Genomic DNA, 24,214 nt, shown 5'->3' on the forward strand with positions numbered 1-24,214 from the left:
GGCCACCGACGGATGGTGTGCGCTGCAGCTTGGCTTGACACTGACCAGGCCAATGTCAAGGCGAATCTCTTCACATGTGGTTTTGATCGCAACACCCTTGGCTGGAATGTTGGCGTGCCTTCTAAGGAAGAGTGCAAGGCTAGCCTCCTGAAGGCCAACTGAGCACAACAGGGATGAAAGCTTGTTGCAGGAAACTCCACTCTGCTTTTGCTTTTTCACTTGAAATGGCAGCTTGGAAGGCACAGAGTGCAGAGCAGCCCCGACCAGTCAGCATACCACCACCTCTGTTTGCTCTGAAGTCAGCCATTCGCGAGAACTGGTGAACATATCACGTCCACAGGAGGTGCTTGTGTAGCTGGCATGAACAACTTCCCCCTAATTTTTGCCATCCGGTTTACCACATAGGGATTTTCGTTTGGTCAGGGGCAAGAAAGAGGTGGTTTTTTTATTTTCTAAAGAACAATCATGCCGTTATAGTGTAGGAAGCACTTTTGTGCGATCACATCTTTCGTCTTTTCTCCCTTTTAAGTTGTAGTTATCGGTTTGTGCAGACCTCCAAGGACGATAGGCGTGGTATAAAATAAGGATAAAATTCATGGGCAGGCATCTCGCACTAATCAAAAAGTTCTGCATTGCTACTATTTCTTCATTGGCTTTATTGAAAGCTTAAGACTGTGATTTAAAGTTGATGAAAATGCCTTGAGCTTAAGTCACATTGCTTGAGAGCTATATGAAGAAGACACTCTTCCATTTCACTCCTCTTTTTTTTCTGTTTCAAATGAATTCATATTTAGTGCTCTTGGAGGGCAAGAGGCACAAGTTGTTGCAATACTATACCTTGTTGTCTTCTGAAAGTAGTGAGCGATTGTAGGTGTTAAAACATGGCACCTGTCTTGATGTAACTTACCAAAGGAAAGTTAGTAATTGTGGACACTTTTGATGTACTAGACATCTGTATGTGCATTCAGTCTGATATTTTGGCTTGTTTTATTATAAAGGTAGTTACATCAATGTTTGTTTATTACCTCTGCGTATACCTTCAGAAACTACAGTTAACCACCATTAAAAAAATACCCAGTTGCTAGCGGCCAATTTCGTTTGCGGAACTTTTGTCTGGTCATCAATACAGCGTTTGGAGGTGAAGAGGTTGTCTATTCAGCCAGTGTTGAAGCTTTGTCACAGTTCTGAAGATTATAAAGTAGTGTGTTGTCAGTCAGGAGAACTAAATCTAAAGCCTTCTTTTTTTTTCTTGCTCTCTGCACTCCCAACATTTCGTTAATCCCTAACCTCATAAAGAGCAGTGACTGTACTACCTAGCATAGACCAAAACTGTCACCAGATAAGTTCTGTGCAGTTAGACAGCAGTTCTAGAACTAGTGACATTCCATCTGTGAAGTGTCCTGGCTGTCTCTTTCAGTAACTACACATCCGCCAGAGTTCAGTCTCTACTTTTGTTGTGTGCGACAATGTATTGATGTAAATAGAATGCACTGGAAATGTTAGAGATGTGTGTGTGTGCTTGTGCAAATGTACCATGTGCTTTTGCTGTTCTAGTCTTGTACAGGCACAGGTGACTGTGGAAAGATCAATTGTCACAAAGTTGTGCAGATTGTAGCATACTTTATTTCAGTTAATTTTTTTCTTCTTATATGTCCAGAAACAGTAATTAGTGTTTGGTTTCTGATACAACCATTTCAAGTCTGTTTACACCCTGTACACTTATTAAAAGCCACTTATATACCTTCTTCCAGTTTTATTCTATTGCTTGCAAGGTTATTATTTAAAAGAAGGAAGAAAAATATGGCACAAAATAAATACCAGTGGCTGAGCTCTGAAGAACTGCCTGTACAAACTAGCTTATTTCACTAAAAAAAAAAAAGGTTATGCTGTTATAACATTTTTAGGACACCATTTGTTCATAACATGTTTTTTCAACTTTTGACAAACATTTAAATATTTAACTATACTGTATTTACACATCTGCTGCCATACAAGAGACAATTCCACACACAGAAGCATTTGTTCCTCAAGAGCGAAACTCTCTGCCAAAGCAACAGCAGAACACAGGTGACGATTTGAACAACCACAGCGTATGCGAAATAAATGTTTACATGTTCCAGTGCACTGTCCCCTCTGTCATTATATGTGCTTGCCAATATTGACCAGAGCTTGGTGAATCTCTTGGAACGTAGGCCTCTTGTCGGGGTTGTACTCCCAACACCGAAGCATAAGCTGGTACACGGTATCTGGTACCTTCTCGGGAGCTGGTAATCGGTACCCTGAAATTCAACACAGGCAAACATTCATGTCAGTTGCTGTTTGAAACACAAAGTGGCAGAGGCATAGCCAGGGGAGGTGTTGCAGTGTCAGAACACCCACTAACATAGCACGAGAAAGCTTCTGCATTCTGCTGTTGGAAAAGAGGATCCTGCTTATGTGAGCCTTAAATACGTTTGGCCACTTATGATTTTGGGGCAGCTGCCAACGAGTTATTTGTGAAGGGACAAAAAATATTTCTGTCATTGACATCACTGGGAAATTTCCAACCATACAACACAGTTTTAACATGATGTGGTAAATCTTAGTTATTACTCCTCCCACTTCCAATTGAAAATTATTTTTCACTGGAAAAGTGCATTTGAGCTATGATCAGATTACCATGAACTGGCACTTAGGAGCAGATTTAGTCAAGGCTCTGACCCCAAATTCGTGAGAAATTTACATCACACCAAAGAGTTTCACAATTCTGTAGATTGCTTCACATCGCTATGCACTGCACACAACATCAACACCCAAATGCCTCCAAATTGTACGAGCACAGTGCCCACACATTCTTTCAGCTCCGTGCTTGGTGGCTCATTTCCTCTCTGTTGAGATAAACATCCATGCTCTTATCAGCTCGGTCCTTTACTCTTACCGAAGACTCACTGCCTGGAGGCAGCACTGCCCAAACGAGCGCTGTAAACACACATGCGAAGAAAGAAATTACAGCCAATATGTGTGGTTAATGTGTATGTGCTAGCAATGCTGGAAGCTGAACCACTTTATACCCTTGGAGACACTCTGATGAAATATGTGGCCTCCGTTGCCCTTCTTATACCATGTCCTTGGTGCACACGGTGCAGCTGTTTCTCCTCTGCTTTTGAAGGTCGCAGAGACTAGACCAGCCAGACAAGCAAAAATTGGTGAAATGCAAGAGTTCAGGTTTCAGAGGTGTCGCTCAAAGAATGTGATTGAAACAGGCCTGACTGGGGCTAAATTTCGGTCCTGCTAGATTTATCGAGCTTTAGTACATAAATCTGCAAATGGGCCTACTCGGCTATTCATGCTTCCTTGGTGCACTAAAAAAAAAAGCCTATACCAGACGTTGGGCAACATACATGAGAAAAAAACCAATTGATGCTAAACACATAGAACATGCTATCTGATCTCCTCACTTGTGATATTCCCTTAAGCAGTGGGTTTGGCTGCACAAAAAACTTGGCTACATTGTATTCAGAACTGCCTTAATTTAAGCTAGATCTCGAAGAAATGTCAATATATGATTTGGCTGGGTTGATTCCCAGTTCATATAGCTTCACTTCATTTTGGGTTAAAAAATTCAAGAACTTCTTGAACAGGCAGATTTGTACACAGCTCAACCATTTCAACACACCGCGTTTACACTCTACAAACGGCATTTATAGAACCTTCTTGTCGGTGGCGGAACGGTTGTGAAGGTCACCTCGGTTTATAAACTTCACTCCTCAAAGCCTGCAGAATGTCGGCTATATTTTGCTTAAAGCTGCTTCTGTAGCACAATGCTACTAGCAAAGTGCTTTGGGAATTCTTCCAACTCACCTGTGTCTATCAGTTCCCTGGCTCGACTGTTGGACATGCCACAGTAAGGAGATGCGCCCAATGAATAGATTTCCCAGGCCAGGATGCCATAGCTCCAAACATCACACACAGATGTATATTTTCCTATCCATGACAAAACCAAAGGAAAAATAGTTATATCCAAGGTTCGAAAGGGCATAAATCTTGTGTTTGTTTATGGCTCAGTAGGGTAGCAGATGCATAGGATGTACCCAAGTACCATCTCATGATGCCTATACATCTGCTTCGAAAATGCACATGTGGTAGTTCTCGGACAATAGTTGTAAAAATATAAGACATAACCTGAAACCCCAGCACATAAAACTATATCTATCACTGCATACATTACAAGGCAGAACAGCGCAAGCTGCATAGGGACAAGAAAGGAAGACGAGACACACACAGCGCTGTGTGTATCTCGTCTTCCTTCCTTGTCCCTGCGCAGCTTGCGCTGTTCTGCCTTGAGATGAACCAACTAGCCTGCGATGTGTTATTCAACTGCATACATGAATAACTAGACGGCTGTTCAGGTACTGCTGTTTAGTGTGTACACAGAAATAATGCACCATATGTGAAGTAACCAGAAGTGAAGCAGTAAATAAGCAATGTAATATGCATCACATTTATTTGTCATTTGCGAGACCTTTGTCTTCATAAAGCCTTTCAGGGGGCAATCTGGAAGTAATTTATCTGTGAGGAATGCTCGTCAAACTAGATCTACAGTGTTAGAGTTGCTCAGCTGATTACTAGTAGTCATTCATGGAGCACTGCCAACAAGAGTCATGAACTTCCATCTGTACTGCACAAATCACTGCAAGCAGTTTGCAGGATACATTATAAAGAATGCACCTGCAGTGCTTTTATAACATTCTACATATATTCTATAAAATCGTGCGGTGGAGAACCACTCACCAAAATTCAGGGCCTCAGGTGCTGTCCACTTTATGGGTATCTGCTTCATGCCATCTGACACAATGTACTCCTCTTCTTCTCGTGACATGCCAAAGTCCGATATCTTTACTACGTTGTTCTTGCCTACCAGACAATTCCTTGCAGCCAAGTCTCTGCACAAGAAAATGGTCATTTTCTGGATAAGGCGCTGCTGCAAACAATGCAGGCTATCCAATGTTTGAAAGCACTTTCAACTATGTTAATTTACAAGGAAGAACCATGGTGGAATGTTGTCTAAGAACTGTTTGTGCTAGAAAGGGTGATGATTTGAATGCTATAATTCAGATATGGAAGAAGGGCTGAACACTGCGCAACACGAACCTTATTTTTGCATGCTTCCTACTGCTAGACAGACTTAGCTTCAGAAAAGTGGTGCAACAAGAGTACAGAACCATACCACTGCAGTTGCTCTGCCTGCAGCAAGGTTTCCCTTGCAGTAAATGGAGGTATAAGTCCAAATTGTGTTGCTATAATTCCTGTAGCGCACAAACCAATTTTAAAAAACAGCCAAACTCCAATTTGCGTTACCTTTATGGTGTTGCAGATTTGACCAACGACTTGATGTACCAAAGCTCAAAGTGTTTGCTTACTAACAACAACGTAGTAGTATCCTTGGAAATGTTTAATCTTTCAACTGCACATGGCTACTGTCGCCTGACATGAGGCTTTAAGTGGTTCAGCTCATAGTAAATCTCTCAACAGATTAAAGCTCAATTCGGTCCGACACTATATTCCATAATAAGATCCTCTTGTCTCCTAAAAAATATTAGCTGATCATGACTCCAAGCATTTCTCAACTTAGAAGTAAAGTTTGTGTTCTGTTCAGCTCTTTAAACCTGCTAGTTGGAATGAAGATATCTCCATTTTTTTTTCCTCTTCACAGAAACCACCTACATACTTGCAACATCGTAATTACAGTATGTGTAACTTTAAAATACACTGCACAAAGAAACCTATAAGTTTTACTGAGACTTTAATTGGTGGCAATGCAAATGTTGCAGGTATATGAGCCTGTCTGTAGACAAAAATAGCATAATGCGCACACAGTTGCTCAAGCACAGTCTAATTGCTTGAATGAAGTAAAATAAGAATGAATTTTTATTCTGATGGCAGGGGTGATGCTTTTGTTTCCTTTAATCTTTTGTCCTGTAAACTACTATTAGTTCTGCACGATAAAAAAGCTTCTTGATGCTGTACATAGAATCAGCTTCTCAGAATTCCTTACCATGCTGATAAAAATTTTCGAAAAATGTATTTGAGGGGTCAGCTAAATGGGTGCACAAAACAGTTTGACACTGCCCTACATTACGATTTTTTATAATTTTTTATTTTATCGAGCAATGTGCATGGCATTGGCAACTTGGTACTGCAAGAGCACAGCCCATAAACCACCCACACCGTAATGCAGCAAGGGGCACTTTACCTGTGTATGCAGTTTTTGCTTTCCAAATAAGCCATTCCAGCAGCCGCATCTGTACACATGTTCAGCAGCTCCTTCGGACTTAGTTTGGGCCCTTGATTTCTCAGGAAGGTCAGCAGAGATCCACCTTGGAAATGGAACAGGTAGATCCACCTTTAGTACTGAAGTGCACAGAAAAGAAGTCTCCAAAATAAAATGCAGTGTTACAGAAAGAATGCTGCTGTTTTATCGTGCTGCCAACAATAGGTCTGAAGCATTAAGACCTTCTCTATGGGCTGCTGCACTTAAACATGCTGCACACCACCACAGCCACCAGCACACACCCAACAGATGTCTGGATGGGACCGGAACCAGCTGCAGATGTATCGCTATTATTAGTGCAGTATGCCATTCAAGAGGTGCGTCCACTTCCACACTGCAAGCAGTGCAAACATCAGTGATACTTCACTGTGGCCTCATACCACTTGGCTGTGGGTATGTGGGCACAAGCACACTATCTGTATAGTATCTCTGTCCTGATCTGTGACATTTCTGTTAACTCTTACGTGCAAAAGCTTTTCAGTTATAGGTTTACCTAGTGCACTTAACTTTTCCCACCATTTCCTACTGGGCACTTTGGCAGCCATTATGTGGTTTACATGTATGCGCTATAGAGGACCCCAGACATGCCCCCTGGAGACTTTTCTCTCATACTAGCACATGTTCATAGAAGAGCGACAGAAACCATATTGCTTTGTAGCAGTGTCTAAATGCATTTTTTTTTTCGTTTATAGTTGGCTTATTTTGTACTTTACTCCAGGATTATATAGCAATTCTGTCTGTTACAAGGGTTTAAAATAATACGAAATTGCTTTGACCAAGAACATATGGTGCAAGTAGGAAGACTGGTACCTGGCACGAGTTCCATGACGATCATGATGGGCTGCTTCTGAACACAGATTCCAATAAATTTGACGATGTTTGGGTGGTCATATTGCTTTAAGATTCGTCCCTCCTGGAGAAATTTTTTCTTGTGTTCATCTGGCAGGTTGACGCGGCAAGTCTTCACAGCCACGTCTAGCCTTTGTGGGTGCAGAAGTGCTCTGTAGACATCTCCAAAATTGCCCTGTCAAAAAAAAAAAAAGGATATGCACAAGTCATGAAAATTTGGCAAACTCTTTAGCTTTCGATTAATCCAGCATAGTACTAGGTTTGAAAAAGGAACTTGAGAAAAAAGTCACAGAATGTCGCGCTTTTAATTTTCTTTTTTACTGCTCATAGATGCACACGAAGTTGACAGTAACTATTGCGACTGAAGAGGGAAAGTTGTTTATAGACCTTTAAAGATCATAAGTATGAAATTGTCAGAGAACGTGTATTTTTGTGCACTGACTACACATACCTAGTATGTCATTTAATATGTAATGTGTCATGGTTTTCTTGAAAGCTTTTAAAAAATTTGCTGCAAGGAACTTTACTGCATTGTGCTATAAAGGAACACACAAGATGTAAAATTATAATTCTGACGCAGAATTTAAGTTGTCAGGTTTTGAAGTTGCTACTTCAGAAAAAAAGCTAAGGAAGATTTTTCCCACATTTGGCATACGACACTAAACATAAATTTTCTTGACTGTTTTGAACAGAAGTGCCACGTAAAGCGTCACATAAATGCACAGAGATAAAATTCAATAATTTAATGGTGCATTTGAAATCACTCAAAAATATGTCCTGAAAATTTCATAGCTGTAAATCCATGAAAAATATCTTCTCGAAGAGCCCCTTGCCCTGTCATCTCTTGAATAACTGTAAAACATATTTGACCTCCAATAAATTGCAAAGCTGCTCTCAATTTGTGCAAGCTTATAATGCACAGTTGTAGCAATTCTAAAAGCACAGTGACAAGAAAAATAAAAATGGAATGTCAAATTTTTGTCTGCTCAATTAAAACTACATTTACCTTGGCAGCAAATATGTATGGGCTGTGGGTGTGCAACAAAATAGTATGCCACCTTGCACAAATCAACAGCCTGAACTCAATGCATGCAAATATGACAAAACATGCAAGCTCCATCTTCTCGTTCGCAGCACTGCAATAAATTGATTCTGAAGCACAAGCGTTCCCACGAATTCTTTTTTTCTTTTTTTTTTTTTGACACACTGCATGCTATAGGTGGCTGTTGTACTTTGGCCATTCAAAATCAAATGTGCCACAAAACAGTTGCTCAACCTCCATCTCTGCTTTGCATATTTTCGCTGCCTACCTAAATACTGAAATGGTATACGCTGTCTCTTTTATGAGTGGGGATTTTTGCTTAATTGGAATGTTGCGATTGTTCAAGAGCTGCACCGCGTGTTCACTCACTCTTCCAATTTTCTCAACGAGCTCAACATCATCGTTGTTCAGTTCCCATCGCTCTCGGAAGATGGGAGTTTGTAGTATTGCCCCTGATTTGCTTGTCACTGGATGTCCCAAGTGATGCTGATACACTATCAGCTCTTGCACTGTGCTGAAGGCTGGCCCTTCAAATCTGTACTTTCCCTGCACAAAAGAAGCAAACGGGTTTTCATTAAGTACTGAGATTTCATGGGCACTCGAAAACGCTCACAGTTAGTGCCTTTTGTATTCAAAGCAGGTGCTGCTGACACTAGGTAACACAAATGCTATTAGCACTGCTTAGCATACAGCTGCTGATCACATGCATGTTCGTGATGATGCAAAGTCTAAGATCATACTTCCTATGGCTCAGGATTAATTTATATCATTAATGTACTTTAATGTACACAGGCATTTTGTTTTTATAAATATGTGGCCTCCACAGTCGAAATCAAAGCTGTGACCTTGGGACCAGCAGCTGAATGTCAAACTCTGCCACCACAGCAGGTGACGATTACTTCCTATACAACAAATTGTAAAAATAAATGAACTATGAAGCAAAGAATTAAAGCTTATATTGCATATTGTCCAAGTTCTTCGACATGTTCTTATTTTCAGAATAAACACAGTTAAGGAAGCCGCAGTAATTATATTGCAGTGTTTATCATTTCTAGCTAATTACTTAAAATACTCCCACATCCATAGGTTATGTCATTTAACCTTTGCTCACATTTATCAAACATTTCAGCTATATTTGCTGTGTAATGTCATACTTAGTGTTTGCGTTTCTTGACGCATTTTAGGTGCCTTTGAGAGTTCATAGTTGCAAGCATGCAAAGATATAAATGGAAGATGGGGCTCACATCAGCGGTAGTCTGCACAATGAAATGCTTGTGGCCCTGCCAGCACACTGAGAGCACCACTTGCTTCGTTTCGTTTCGTATCGTCTCTCGCACAAGGTAGTCGCCATCATTGACAAGCAGTCGGACAACCTCTTCCCTTGGGAGCACACCATGGAACCAGTCTTCATCTTGTAGCGAGATGTTCGGGTTAACAGTCATCTGGATTGCGTTAAAAAAAGGGAGGAGAAAAAGCAGTGGCAGATCTTACGTTAATGGCAGCAGTGACAAAGTTATATTCATTTGAAAGAACACAGATTTGGTCTAGATGGTGATAAAACTCGAGAAAGGAAGCAATAGCAGAACCAGGGCGAACATAAGAGACTATGTAGGACAAGTGCTAAGTTCGGCATTATCTTTGTTGGTGCTGCTCTTTTTTGTTTTAAGTCACATCATGTTGACATTTGTCCAGCACCAACAGACACGTTTATTAACAAGAATAATTTATTGAGTAGTCTCCCTGCCAGCAAGTCAAACTCACTATGTCCTTACTGAAAAGGACAGGTTGCCACTGTTTTGAAGTGGTTGGCAGTTTAGCATAACCTCTAAGATCTAGAACAAAAACAATCTATCGATATGTGCATTTTACTCCCAAAATTGGGCAGCGATGGCAATGCCTGCATTTTGTTTGAGGCCTTTTCTTGCCTATATAAGCCTCGATTTCAGCAAGAATGGTCTTTCGTGATTGAAACACTGTACTCTATCAACACAGGCCAACTTCTATTCGTCCTCAGTGTTTCTTTGCTATAAAATACTTTTAATGCATCACTTCTCTCGCAAAAGATTCTGTCACATCAAATAAATGGTCCCTGAGACACACATTGAATCTGTATTTTAAATGCAGCTGAAGGCAAGCACAACAAAAGCGTCCTTTTCAACAATAATTTAAAAATGACTCTGGAATCACTATTGAGATAAACCTGCAAGAAAAAAAAGCAAAAGCACAGTGCGAAAGTCTCCACATTTCCCTCATGTACCGCTTTTTTTTTTCTCTCCTTCGAGTAAATGTTCACTCCTTTGGGTGTGCAATCAGAGCCAGAACACACACGGTTGCATGAATAAACATTATCTTTATACATACCGTGCTGAAAGCTGCCACTTTTTTAAACTTTTTACCTCCGAGGCCTTCTTGCTTGTAGCAGCATTACTGATGTGCTAGGAATTCAGCGCCTTGTGTGAGACTGGTGCAGTACTACATGCTGCACTCCTGATGCAATATTCATTGCCATCTTTCCCTTACGTATGCGTAAATTCACTCTCCACTTCCTTCAGACAAGGTAACTGGTCAATGGAGGCAGCTTATTTTCAGTGATCAACCAAAAGTTGCCTTACAGAATGGAAGCCTTAAGCCAAAATAAATAGTACAGTACTGACAGACCAAAAAAAAAAAAAGACAGCAGTGAGTGCAAAAACATCTCATGGCTCATACAAGCTCACAAATGTACTCTAGCTGAGCAAACACACTGATTAGTTTCTAATGCACAAGCACTCTAAAATGACCTTCTTTAAAAAAAAAAGAAAAAGATAATCAAAATGCTGTTCCACAGGCAAGACAATGCTATCTTTAAGTGAACGTGCACGAGCAGAAGAGCATGCAGGGAGACTGACACAACACTTACGCGGCTGTAGGGCCGGTGGTGGTGGGTGTTGTTAGTCTCTTCAGAGATGTTATTGGAGGTGGTGATGCACTCCTCGGAGTCCTTGGAAGGCTGGGGGCGGTTGGCCTGGCATGAATACACTGGACACTTTGGCAACGACATTTGTTTTTCCCTCATGCAGAATGAGGTGCTTTCGACTAGGGAAGTTTACGTAACCACAGGAGGTGGAAAGACATAAAAAAGCTTCTTGTGTAAGCTAGGAATGCAGCTTGGGACTTAAATATGCAGCTCATACTTGTGTTAACAACTACCACAGTGAACACCTCAACTCTAGGCTATATAAGGGTGCTGTCAAGAAATTACATTTATTGACATTACCTAGTGGCTCAAATTTTCAGTGCTAACAGTAGATACACAGTATTGCTTGCATAGCTTATTATGTCTGTTTTTCACACAATCTCCTAAAATTTACTTTAGCACAGATTATCCTTTCAATCAACCAATCCTGTTGTAAATGTTTTGAGTGCATTTTAAAGATCCCCAGGTGGTTAAAATTACACCGGAGACGATATCTCTGTCTTCCTTTCTTACAGCTCAGTAAAGATATTCACCAAGAAAAGAGGAAACTGCTGCATCTTTCCTTTCAACAAAAATTTCTTTCTGTGCAATTACATCTTTTCTTCTCAGCCAAAAAATGGCAGCCCACACTGACGTACTATGATCAGCACAATTCCTTTCACACAATTCCTGCTCTGAAATTATGTGGTAAACATACATAAACACTGACATGTGTAAGCATTAGAATGTATAATGAGAATATCCCGCTATTTATAGGCGCTGCAAAGTGATACCGCAAAATCAAACTCGGGTTCATTGTCTTTGACAACAAATTTAAATGTCTGTGCTGCCAGCCGTTGAGCCCACAGAATATGAATTCAAGCTAGGCCACCTACTTGAAGCGTGCGCTAATAAAAGTGACTACATACAGACATGCATTTTACTATATACCCTCTTCCATGCAGCATAAAAAGGGCGCCACTACAGCAGGCACAACAGAAGAGAAATCAAATTTCATTTACCTGCTTTCGGAGGAAGGGGCTCTTAATCTTGTCCACAAAATGCCTTGCTGCAATCTTGCTGATTGTAGTGAAGTCCATTATTTCTTCTCCCTTGCTGCTCTGAAATTAGGTGGTAAAGCAGCAGCTGAAATTATGTGAACATGGTGCAAGAGACTGCCATTCAACCTCTGATCACGTTTTGAAAATTCTCCACTCACAGAACTGCCATGATATATTTCTGTTGTACCCTTCACTACCCGGCTCAAGGCTGCAACTTTTTCTGACAGCACTTTTTTTATGACGGTGCACTGCAATTATGTAGACAATGCATGTAGACACGAATCTTTCTCGTGCGTTAAAGACGATGCTTCAGGTGCTACACCATTCAGTTCAGTTCAGTCGTTCAGTCGTGTCCGACTTTTCGTGACCCTATAGACCATGTCACGCCACGCTTTCCGGTCTCTCACTATCTTCCTAACATCACATAACTTCATCTGCAGTGCCTCGAGGATGCCATCTAACCATCGCGTTCGCTGCTTACCCCATCTCCGGCGACCCTCAACCTTTCCCAACATCAAATCTTTTTGCAGCGACTCCTCTCTTCTCATCAGATGACCAAAGTATCTGAGCTTCAACTTTAGAATTTGAGCCTCCAATGAGCGGTCAGGGTTTATGGTCGACATATCGACTGATTTGACCTTCTGGCAGTCCAAGCAACTCTCAAGAGTCTCCGCCAGCACCACAATTCAAACGCGTCAATTCTTCGGCGGTCAGCCTTCTTCATAGTCCAACTCTCGCATCCATACATCACAACTGGAAAGACCATAGCACGAGTTATACGGATCTTGGTTGACAGACTAATGTTACTAGGCGGTCAAGGCTAACCATTGCTCTCTTTCCCAGAAGCAGGCGTCTCCTAATTTCATGGCGGCGGTCTCCTTCCGAGGTAATCTTGGAGCCCAAGAAGAGAAAATCTGTCACAGCTTCCAGTTCTTATCCCTTGATGCTCCAGGACTTGATCGGGCAAGACACCATGATCTTTGTCTTTTTAATGTTCAGTTTAAGCCCAAACTTCTCACTCTCTTCTTGTACGCGCATCAGAAGTCTCTTGACTTCCACTTCACTTTCTGCCATTAAAGTGGTATCATCCGCATACCTAAGGTTGTTGGTACGTTTTCCAGCAATCTTCACTCCAGCTGAAGACTCGTCCAGACCGGCCTTCCTCATGATGCACTCTGCATATAGATTAAATAGGCAGGGCAACAGTATGCAGCCTTGCCTCACTCCTCTCTCAATCAGAAACCAAACAGTAAGATCATGCCCAGTTCTGACTGTGGCCTCTTGCCCTTCATACAGGTTCCTGAGGAGACAGATGAGGTGAATTGGAACTCCCATCTCTTGGAGAGCTTGCCACAATCTGCTGTGATCTACGCAGTCAAACGCTTTCGCATAATCAATAAAGCAGAAGTAGATGGGTTTCTGGAACTCTCTTGCTTTTTCCATGATCCAGCGAAGGTTGGCAATTTGGTCTCTAGTTCCCCTGCCCTTGCGAAACCCAGCTTGCACGTCTGGAAGCTCCCGATCCACATACTGCTGCAGCCTACCTTGGAGGATTTTCAACATCGCCTTGCTAGCATGCGAAATAAGCGCGATCATGCGGTAGTTGGAACAATGTTTGGCACTGCCTTTCTTTGGAATGGGAATGTAAACTGACCTCCTCCAATCCTGTGGCCACTGCAGGGTAGTCCAAATCTTCTGACATAATGTATGCAGAATGTTAACGGCATCGTGGTTGAGGTTTTGAAGCAACTCAGCTGGAATACCATCAATTCCACTAGCTTTGTTCTTAGCAAGGCTGGCTAAGGCCCATTCAACTTCACTCTTCAGGATGCCTGGCTTGAGATCAGTAATCACAACCATCTTATGTTGGGTTTGCACATCCGGGTCCTTCTTGTACAGTTCTTCTGTGTATTCCTGCCACCTCTTCTTTATCTCTGAGGCTTCAGTGAGGTCCTTGCCTCGTTTGTCCTTTATCACGCCCAGCTAGAAGCTTCCTTTGATATCTTTGATTGTCTTATACAGAGCTCTTGTGTTCCTTAATTGGCTGTTGTCCTCAACTGCTTGACACTGTATGTTCAGGAAGGCATTCTTATCTCTCCTTGCTATTTTCTGAAAATCCACATTGAGAACCTTGTATCTTTCTCTTTCCCCCATAACTTTTGCCATCCTCCTTTCTTCAGCTATTTGCAAAGCCATACTGAACTTCATAATATGAAATTGATTTCAGGCACAAGTTATAAACTGTAGGAATACTAGTAAGTGGTAAGCAGCATAAAGTAACGTGGAGGCAAGCTGGGAAAAGAACATTGGGGCTTCATTTTAGGTGTGCCTCCCACTGCTGGAATGCTGTAAACCTTCTAATATGTGGTACACTTTCCTTCTCACCTGACTCTTTCCTTCAAGAGCTGACAGATCTCTACACTCCTTTGGTGCAAAAAATTTCTAGCAGGTCTTCAGCAAGCAGACTGAACTGATTTGCAAATATTAACTTTTAGTAACAATTTTTGGTTAGAGCATGGTAAAAGCATAGACTCGGATCAGGTATACCAGCAAGTTTACAGCCGTGACAGGCATCTGTCAGAATTATCTCACAAGGAAAACATACTTGTTCTCCATTAAGGGTGACATCAAGTTCAAGATCCAGAGCCCGGGGGACTTCATTTCCCATCAGCGAAAGAGCCTGCACAAGCAGCTGCAGCTGGCTGTTGAACCGCTCTTCTTGGCACTTGGCTTCATCTCGCTCCCTTTTGATTATGTCCACAGCTCTCTTTTTCACCATGGCTCTGCAAATAAGTGACGGGAACAGTCACCCCATTAAGCTCGTAAATAGTCACTGAAAGGAAGAAGCCATTTAAGTTCGAGAATTCTCATCATTTGGTCCCTAATTAGGCTGTTTCTGGGGTTAACGCTGCATAGATCACCTATGCTTCATAACCTTACCACCTTCCCTACCTTTTCTGTCCTATTTTGCTCTAAAATACTTTCTTTTTTCCTCTCGAATAATGTTACCTCAGTCCCTTAGGAATCTTCAACGACTGGTTATATGCTTGCACCATAAATTTGTACGTATAAGAAGCTATTTCTAAAGTGCAGTTTCTTACGGCTGTTAATGAGCAGTTTTCCCATTCTCTACACTGGACGATGGTGACTGTCATTGCTACACTTACGCTGATCCCAGATCGGGAGTTGTCTTTATTTCAGACACGTCCACTTGAAACTGTGCTAACTGCGTCTCTTTCTCCAAGATCACAGCCTGGACATGGGCAACTTTCGCCTGAAGCTCAGTGATCCTGTGAGGGCAGAGCAAAGTACATACGCTGGCTCAAAGGGCATAAACACATAACACCAGAAAAGAGGGTACAAATGCTCATTTTTTATGCTCCTAGGTATGGGACATGCATAACCAAGATAAATTTGCATTTTGCCAAGAATATTCTCAAATTCAGCCTTGCGCAAAATAATGGATGCCATCCTGGGAAAAACCACCAGCAGAGGAATAGATTCACTGAAGCACTCATAGTGAAGGATATATAAAATTAATTGATTCATAACACCTTTATCAAAGCTGTCAACACTGATGACAACCTTTCATATGAAGAGATTGTGGTTTTTGTTGGAAAGTTTGTTTTGCTAAATTCCCTCCATGCAACCCAAGGATAGCAACTCCTTTACGAGTCAAGTTTCAACCATTTTAAGTGTCAGGGAAACTCTCTTGTGGCGAACAAGTACTTTCATTTGGGAACACAAATTTGCTAACTGTGACTACATGACTGCATCTATGTAGTGATATAGTGGCTTTATGAGCTGCTAACGTTGGTCCCAATACTGCTTAGCACATTACATGCATGGCTCCACATTTTTACCGAGTTCACTTACCTTTCCCTCACAGAGTCGATTGTAAATTCATCAACTGCAATCTGCTCTGGCTTCAGTTTACCGGAGTAGTTGTTCAGCAGTGATTCATCGTAATGGAAGTCAATAGGAGGAATTGGTTTCGACCTGCAAATGGATACATTGTACACAATTTGTACAGTATATGGGCTGAACTTTGATCATGCTTCAAAGTAGAAACACTTCATGAATATTACCTCAGTATGTCATTCTGTCCACACTCCACTCTAATACATAAGACTAGAGTGCTAAAGAAATTTTTGCTGAGCTGGGCTCGGGAGGCTTTGGCACATCCCATTAATAAAGGAAGGGTATGCATTAAATTGCTGCAGCAGCCACAGGCAGTCCCTTTTTTTTTTCTTCTTGCAAGGGCAAAATAAATTGTAGCTTTTTCGGTTTTGTAATTGCTTATTTTTATTTCTTGTTTACAATGATCAGCCTACTTTCCAATAGACATACTAGAAGGAGCACACACAGCAAAAAATGCAATAACTAAAACTTAGAATAAGCTGAAAAGTTCAAGAAGAGGTTTGCAAATACATTGTTTCAGAAATATTTCTACTGAAGGTCAGTGCAGTCATTAGAATAAAAAGTTTGAGTTAAATTTTCATGACTAATGTCATAAACAGTTGTATGCCTAATTCAAGTTACTGTCTGGGCCTCTTGGAATGTAAAGATATGGACTGGAAACATGGTTTTGGGTTGCATAAAAATGAATGCAATGATTAAGATAAAGTGTACTGTAACCACACTGTTTTCAACACATGCAGATTAACAATAAGGTAATCAAAAACTATAGGAACTCACTTGTATTTTTCAACAAAGTCCTCATATTCTTTGTCACTGTTCACTTGTTCTATGCTTTCCATGACACTTTTCTGGAGTGCTTGGAATGGTTCCGAACAAAAATTTGTACGATGTGAGAAGTCCCTCACGACTGCTTGCCTGTAGATACAAACCATGTCATTGTTAAGACAGTAGTAGGGATGCAACAAAGCTAAAAATGAATGTTTAGTGCCTTACCAGTAGTCCTATACGAAAGCAGTCGGCAAAGAAAGTCTGAGTGTTACCATTGGCATTGTATTGGTTGACACACATATACATAACTTCAAAATAAACTTTTGGCACATAAACCTATGTCCCAGTTTCCAAAGCCAAATTTCATTTGCCAGTGAGATAAAAGAGAACTTAAAGGGTGTCCACACATACGCACCGAATTTATTTTTATTCTTTATAGCACCTGAAAAGGCAGTGATGTGATCATGCACGAATTAAGTAAACAACTGGAGAGTAATCAGTGACTGCACATTGAAAAGTAGTCCGTTTCATATTAATAAAACATGTACATAGACTCTGTTTCTTGATCAGAAAACTGTTGCAGCATATATACATTTTTTTTAACAGTTTTGCTCTTAGAAATGCAAAGCTATCCTTGTGTTTCTCTCCTATGATGCCGGTGATACTTAGGAACAAAAGTCTTATAAAACTAATTTTAATTACAATTTTGTAGCTTCCATTTTTAAAGTTTTCTGAAAAACAGCTTAACCACCCCTCGAAATATTTGTCAGTGTCTGTCGCACATGATTCCCACATTAACTCCAAAGCCAACATTACAAAAAGAAGATTTTAATAGCAAAAAGTTTTTTCTTTTCCGCTCTGAAGTATTTCCAGGCTTGCTGATAAAAATGGTGTTACATCAGCATTCCACCCATCACTTAAAATTTATTGATCAATGAGGGACAGCAAACGAACAGGTTTTATTATTAGTGAATAGGACAGTGTAAGCACAAGTTTCATGCCAAGAATTCTTTTCAATTCTTTAGTGGCAGTCCTTAGAACGTTATCCTTAGACCCTACTGGTAATTTTACACTAACTATAGTCTGTACTGCACTCAAGACTTCCTCAAAACACTGCATTGCGCATATTATAAGCAGCACACTAAAGTGAACTTCAAGTAGCGTTATCATCAGTCAAAAAAAGATAAAATAACTAGAGGACATTTGCAATCTGTATATCTTTGCTTAACAAGCACTGGATGAACATGCAGAAATAAATTGGTTAAAAAATCACAGACTCATTGTGCAGTCTGACAAGTCAAAAGAAACAATCATTAATTTGCTTAATGTTATAGCACTCTAGGTAGCTGAGATATGGCTAAAGAGAGGATGTATATTCATAACGTATTTGTGTTACAGGAAAGAGAATTGTACCAGCAGTCCACTGCCTCCTGTTGCACTGTTTGTTGGTATTCTAGCAGGCCCGGTAGAAGTGTAGTCCTCAGGTGATGCTCATAGTTCATAGCTTCATTGAGGAGGAGGATATAGTCATTGTGGGCTTGGTGCAGTTTCCGAGTGGCCTTGACATAACGCTCTTTTGCCTCTTCCACCTTTTTGTTCCCTCGACCTAAAAGAAAAGTCACTGTGGTCAGCACTTACATTTTCACTGAATCCCATGCTTCTAATTCCAAAGCGCAAATCTTGTGATTACCTTTCATAAATTGGTCCTCATACTTTTCCTTAGCAGCCGCTGCATTCTCTATGCATTTCTCATACTCCGAGGTACTCCTAAGCACAGCATCTCTCAGCTTTTGCACGACAAAAGAAATGAAGAAAAAGTGAGAACTTGTTGTCACATGAGATATGAATCACCATTCTAGCGCCTTGACCTCATATTATTATTACAAACTCAAATTCAATCATGTGTCTGGTTACTCAATATCATATAACTGGGCACAGTCATGTGAATACAGAGGAAAGCGAAACAGTCTTTTCAGAGCCTTCACAGCTAAAACATGTCTCAGTTTGGGGATAGAACCTGGGGAAATTCCTGGAGATCCAACCCAGGAACTTCCCCAGATTCAATCCCCAGAACAAGACACTCTTCTTCAACTGCGTGCATGCTAATGAGTAATCGACTGAAATTAGCACCACTGTAAGGTGTTAACGTGAGCATGTTGAAATAATGCAAATGCAAGAATAGTGCTTGTGCTGGGTATGCAATATGCTTTTTAGGAGCACTGCACGCTTCTCACTGTCTCAGTTCGAAAAATGTTTCCTCCACACTTGAATATTTTTTTAGGCAATACCACATATAGTTACTGAGGCTGCCTGCCACATTAACAACTTGACGTCCCTGTTACAAGGAAAGTTGAACTAGCAATTAATTGAATTGCCACTGCACTGAATAACAATGAAGCATTCTTGAACAGCACTTTGTGCACAACACAGTCTGAAATAAATCACTTGATTGCACTACATACAGCTAGTTTTTTATTAACATAGTTTGTCTTTCTGCCACATTCAACTTTAAGCACTTATTTCACATTTTAATCCACTAAATAGTAATTTGTGTGCACCACACGCAAGCAGCACAACAAAATGAAACACAGCCCAACAAGGCCTGCCTGGCTACTGTAAGCACCAGCTGTTCAAGGTACCACCACTAATTTAAAAACAACTGTTTATGTTAAAAGAATGTTAAGATATCAATGTCTGAGGAGCATTAAAAACGAGCCCATTTTTCCCTTCTCAAAAGCCATTAGAAATATAAATTGTACCCTTGTCAGCTCTCCATGGATTCTTTGATGTTCTTCTTGATATACCTTCCTGAGTGCCCTTTTTTCCAAAATGAGGCAGCTCAACTTGTCTAACGTGTGGGTAGCAACTAGGTCAGCGTTCTGCTTAAAAAGCCTGCCAACAGTATCTGTAGTGTCCACAATGGCATTCCATGCCTGGAAAGAAGCACATTTTATCTTGTTAGACGCAGCAAATCTTATTGTAAAGTTCACATCTAACAATATTTCGAGATGGTTTGCCAACCCTACAGTGAAGCTGAATGCATGCCATATTTAAAAAAGGACAACAGAAAGAAACAAAAATTGGGGGTACATTAATCATCTCTGCATATTCAGCCTGATTAGCACTTGAAAACTATCTGGGTACTAGTAGGCCGATCTGAGCTACCACTTATGTGACCTGCTAGTTTACCACTACAAACAACTTTCTCATCAGTCACATATGCTAAACATACAACAGCTAGTTAGGCCAAAAGCACCCTCAAGAAATAACAGATGAACTGCAGAAATATTTTGAAAGCATGGAGCAAAGTTCTGTACACTAATTTTTATTCCATTATAATGTTTGCAACATGACACATCCCGCAAGAAAAATGTAAAAAATAGCTAGATATAAATTCTTCGAATTAGGTTGCCATTTATTTGTTGGAACAAGCCACTAATTAAAGTAATATTAGCTGGCTAATGACATTTAATTATTTAAGAAGAATAGTAGTTTAATTAGTTAACAGGAAGGCTAGTCCCACCATAAGCAAAAACATGTAACTAGAAAATGCAATTGCTGTGTACTGCAAAAAGGCAACAGAAAAGAAACAGTACTGGCAAGCAGGCAACTAATAACTAAAAACGTAAACTAGATCATAGGAACAGTGTCCTTCTAAGGAAGTTGCTCTGATTCTAAGCTGTCGAGATTACGGTAATGCAACATATCTGACATAGCTAAAGGACAGTCATATGTTTTCTTTTGTCATTGTAATTTCATGCTGTTCAGCACACTTAGTAATAGCAAACCAACTAGCCCAACTTTGCCATTCTTATGGCATATCTGAACACTGTACAAGTTTGAGCAGCTGTGGTTTAATACACAGTCACATATTCTAATTCAAACGTGCTCATCTATCAGTCTCAGATGCTACTAAGCAGATCCATTTGGGATATAATCTCAGTTATCAATCGTACCTCCGAGCATTCAGTTCAGTGGAAAACTCGACAGTGATATATGAGCAAGGGCATCTTAACACACCTTTGCAACCAGGCTGCCAGCAAGCTCTTCTCCGGGTTCTTGTTTGGCTGTCTGAACACAAAGAGCACTGAGGGCTAAGGAGTATTCACGGTCACACTTAACACGGTGCACAATGAAGCGACGCATATTCTCCAGCAGCCTGAGCTCTGCATCTTGCACAGAGAGGAGTGCATCATGAGAGCTCCAGCCCTGAAGCTCTGTGGCGAACCCCATCAGCAGTAACCTGCAATGGTACGCAAAGGTAGCACACAAATCAGCTGTAACTCTAACTTCCATAGAAACTAGCCTTGCCATAGCATCTAACTTTAGCAACATGCTCCACTTCAAGACAAAATACATCTGCTTACAGCATCACCATGCCGGATAAGGCATTGTCATATGGCAGGAAATTAATGTACAAGACTTCACCTTCTTTTCTCTTTTCAGCTCCTTTTATTGAAGGGTTAATTACTAGCAAGTGTCAGAGCCAAGAAGCATTCCGCTAAATGGTAGATTTTATGTAACTCTACAATTTTCCTTCCTCTACCCTGGCCTGAGGGTTTGGTTAAAATAAGCTGCTGACGAATTAATGCATATGGCACTGTGAGGATACAACAAAACAGACCTCTCAATATACAGCACAATGAGGGATGCTTACAGTACATGTAGTGTAGGCAGCAAGGCTGCACATATGTTAAGAAAGAAGTGATAATGGTGCCCTTTGCAGCTATGTATGAATATTTCCAAAATGTCTATTCATAAGCGAGCATGCAGACCATCATCAAAAAGTGCTCCCAATTTTCTCTAGACAGCTGTGACATTTTTTAGTTATTACCTGAAATCAAGCATCTCACAGCTTCTGCTGCACATTCGTGATAGAAGCTGAGCACTTATGGCCAGCCTATAACAGGTATAGTCAGAAGCAGTATAGCCCTGGCATAAAAATGAATGGAAACATCGTCAACCTATGTAATTTCATGAAAATGAAATTGCTGCTACAGAACATTTATGCTTTGCTGAGTCGTTTCAATGAATAGTTTTCTATGAACAACTTCCCGAGGCAGAGTTATCTAAAAGAGAAATATGCATTACGCAAGCCAGCGAGCGCAGCCTTGCGTTTTCCGACGATCTCTTCGATATTTCTTCCTACGACACACAGACGGCCCCGCACGGTGTAGTACCTATCAAGACGGCCTTCGTTTGGCTGACTGCCCCGATCGCTGTTGGGTCTCATGGACGCAGAAAACGAGGACAGGGCGGTTATCCCGGGTTTGATCTCGTGCAACGGACGCCTTCGGCGCAGAGCATTTCGTTGCGTCGGCCGTAGCAGCATAATGAGAGGTGTGGGGATGCAGTTACGAGTGCACGCATGTCATGCGGGAAAATATGACGCGCGGTATACATTTGCATAAAGCATAGCGCCGGCTTCTGTTGCACGGATATTGTTATGTGAGCGCCGTCCGGTATGCGCGCTTGCACTCCACAGTGACAAGCGAGAAAGACGTATAGCCGTACACGGGCGGTTTGAACTTCGCGCGCCGTATACCAAGCGCACGTTGTGGTTATAAATCAATATATTTTGTTATCCACAGAAAAAGAAAGAAATAATTAATGCCTGCATGCGTACGTACGAGTGCTGGTTTGCTACAAGGCCGAGTGCGACTTTATAAAATCTGACAGGGGGATGCATAACATATTTGGTGCAGTTGGTTTCGCTTCTCAGAACCCGCGTGCGCGATTAAAAGCTTATCGTACTGTTTTAGAAAGCTAGATCGCGTTATACCCCCCGTTTTCTTTTACGGTGCTGCTCAAAATGAATGAAAGAAGCATAGGGTAAAACGAACTTTAATCACGTCAGACGTACTACAATGACTGCAACGCGCAAGTCGATAAGCTCGCACGTTTAATTCTTATCCGCACCTTTCCCGATTATGATAAATAAGCGCAAAAAAGAAACCGCTGTTTCGGTGCTGGATTATTTAGCAAAACAGCATCGAGTCTAGTTATTCGTTTATAAGGAAAATCGCACAGAAAAATTATAGGAAGAATATATAGTGCTCAAATCTGCATATATGTGCCCCGCAACGCTGTGCTTATTTAAGATACCGACCAGGGCCGAAGATTGTGGACACGTCTGCCTGAGTTCCGCATCAGAAATACATGCCTAATTTTAGAAGCCGGCCTCCGGCGCCGAGTCAGCGAGCCCACGCGTTTTCTCCCAGTCCAAAGAGCACCTCGTCTGGTCAGCCTCGTGTGCTTTTTCTTCGATTACAACCAAAGCAGACGTTATTTTACATCGTAGCTATGCTGACATGAAATCGATTCTGACATTCTTAAATTTTCGTGAGCGTCACACTTACGGTCACAGATACAAAGGCGAAGTGCCGAAGGTTTTTTTGTTCCTAGAACAGGAGCAGGACGAACTTGAGTCTCAGGGTCGTATCCGAAAAAGACAACCGTAATCCACGTTGGTCTTCATTTGAGACACAGGTTATCCAGAGGACGATGTTCGTATGTAGTGAAAGCACAATTCTTGCACGCACTGAGCTCGTTCGAAGCACCAGCACACACGAGACTTTCACGAAAGACTCGGGAACAACAAAGGCACAGCCGCACGCACCAATTGCTTCCTCCACACTCGCGAGCAAAGGCGGCCGCGACGGAAAGCGCTCGCTTGGGAGAGAGCGGAGGGATCGTAGGTCGGGGAAAGAAAGCGACGGCTAGTTCGCAGACCTTCCGCCAGGGAAACTTGCTCTAGGCATAGACAAAGAAAGAAAATTCTTTAGGCGGGAAAGCCGAAACTAGGGCGGCAGCACGCGCGTCTAATGTGGTGCCATAGTGGTGCCCAAGGAGCCATACTAGAGGTAGATGCAAGGCTTAAAGTCAGGGGGGTCTCGGGGGGTCTGATACCCACCACAAATATTTAATACACCGCGCGCTTGAAGGTATGACTGCAAGAATACGAAGCAGGCAAATCGGAACATATTTTCTCTATCGTTTCGACAGTTTCGCAGTGAGTCTTAATAAGAGCCATGAAAACGTTTCTTATTAAAACCCGAGACGGAGAAAATAATGATTTGTCCCCCTTTTCATAAAACGATGTGCAAAGCAGGCCACCTGCGGTGTTCTCTTTTTCCCTCTTTATTTCCCTTTCCACCTGTGTTCGAATCACTGGTGACGTCCCTCCGATGGAGCCAGACTAATTCTACCATGGCCAGACTTTAAGCACAGAGGAGTATAAAAGCTGTTCACAACACTAAAGCATCCAAAGCCAGCTCCTGCACCTAAAGAGCTGGCACAAAAAGTGAAGAAACAGCGATTGTATACAG

The 24,214-nt window shown here is 41.4% G+C and overlaps 2 protein-coding genes across 4 annotated transcripts in view; one reads left to right on the plus strand and one right to left on the minus strand.

Moving 5' to 3' along the window:
- Wdr37 (WD repeat domain 37) overlaps window positions 1-1,745 on the plus strand; it is a 151,381-nt gene extending 149,636 nt beyond the window's left edge. For both annotated transcript variants that reach the window (XM_084606025.1, XM_084606026.1), the window contains one exon: window positions 1-1,745. In XM_084606025.1, the coding sequence (XP_084462151.1) occupies window positions 1-162 (162 nt within the window). In that variant the 3' untranslated portion in view covers window positions 163-1,745.
- Window positions 1,631-23,632, minus strand: FER (tyrosine-protein kinase Fer). Of its 2 annotated transcripts, none has more exons than XM_084606024.1 (18): window positions 23,246-23,632; window positions 20,907-21,129; window positions 19,646-19,819; window positions 18,577-18,673; window positions 18,300-18,492; window positions 16,896-17,033; window positions 16,074-16,196; window positions 15,365-15,487; window positions 14,803-14,980; window positions 12,159-12,257; window positions 11,101-11,190; window positions 9,446-9,643; window positions 8,571-8,747; window positions 7,121-7,334; window positions 6,233-6,356; window positions 4,771-4,922; window positions 3,841-3,963; window positions 1,631-2,279 (listed from the first exon to the last, which is right to left on the minus strand). In XM_084606024.1, the coding sequence occupies exons 2-18, from the start codon at window positions 21,117-21,119 to the stop codon at window positions 2,140-2,142; spliced, it is 2,556 nt and encodes an 851-aa protein (XP_084462150.1). In that variant the 5' UTR covers window positions 21,120-21,129; window positions 23,246-23,632; the 3' UTR covers window positions 1,631-2,139. The 2 variants fall into 2 exon arrangements, with proteins under 2 accessions (XP_084462150.1, XP_084462148.1); XM_084606022.1 differs by having other exon boundaries at window positions 11,101-11,205.
- Between the last annotated feature and the right edge of the window lie 582 nt (window positions 23,633-24,214).

The sequence above is a fragment of the Amblyomma maculatum genome, chromosome 6 (genome assembly GCF_055883805.1).
Source record: "Amblyomma maculatum isolate TAMU_Amacu chromosome 6, ASM5588380v1, whole genome shotgun sequence".
NCBI lineage: Eukaryota > Metazoa > Arthropoda > Arachnida > Ixodida > Ixodidae > Amblyomma > Amblyomma maculatum.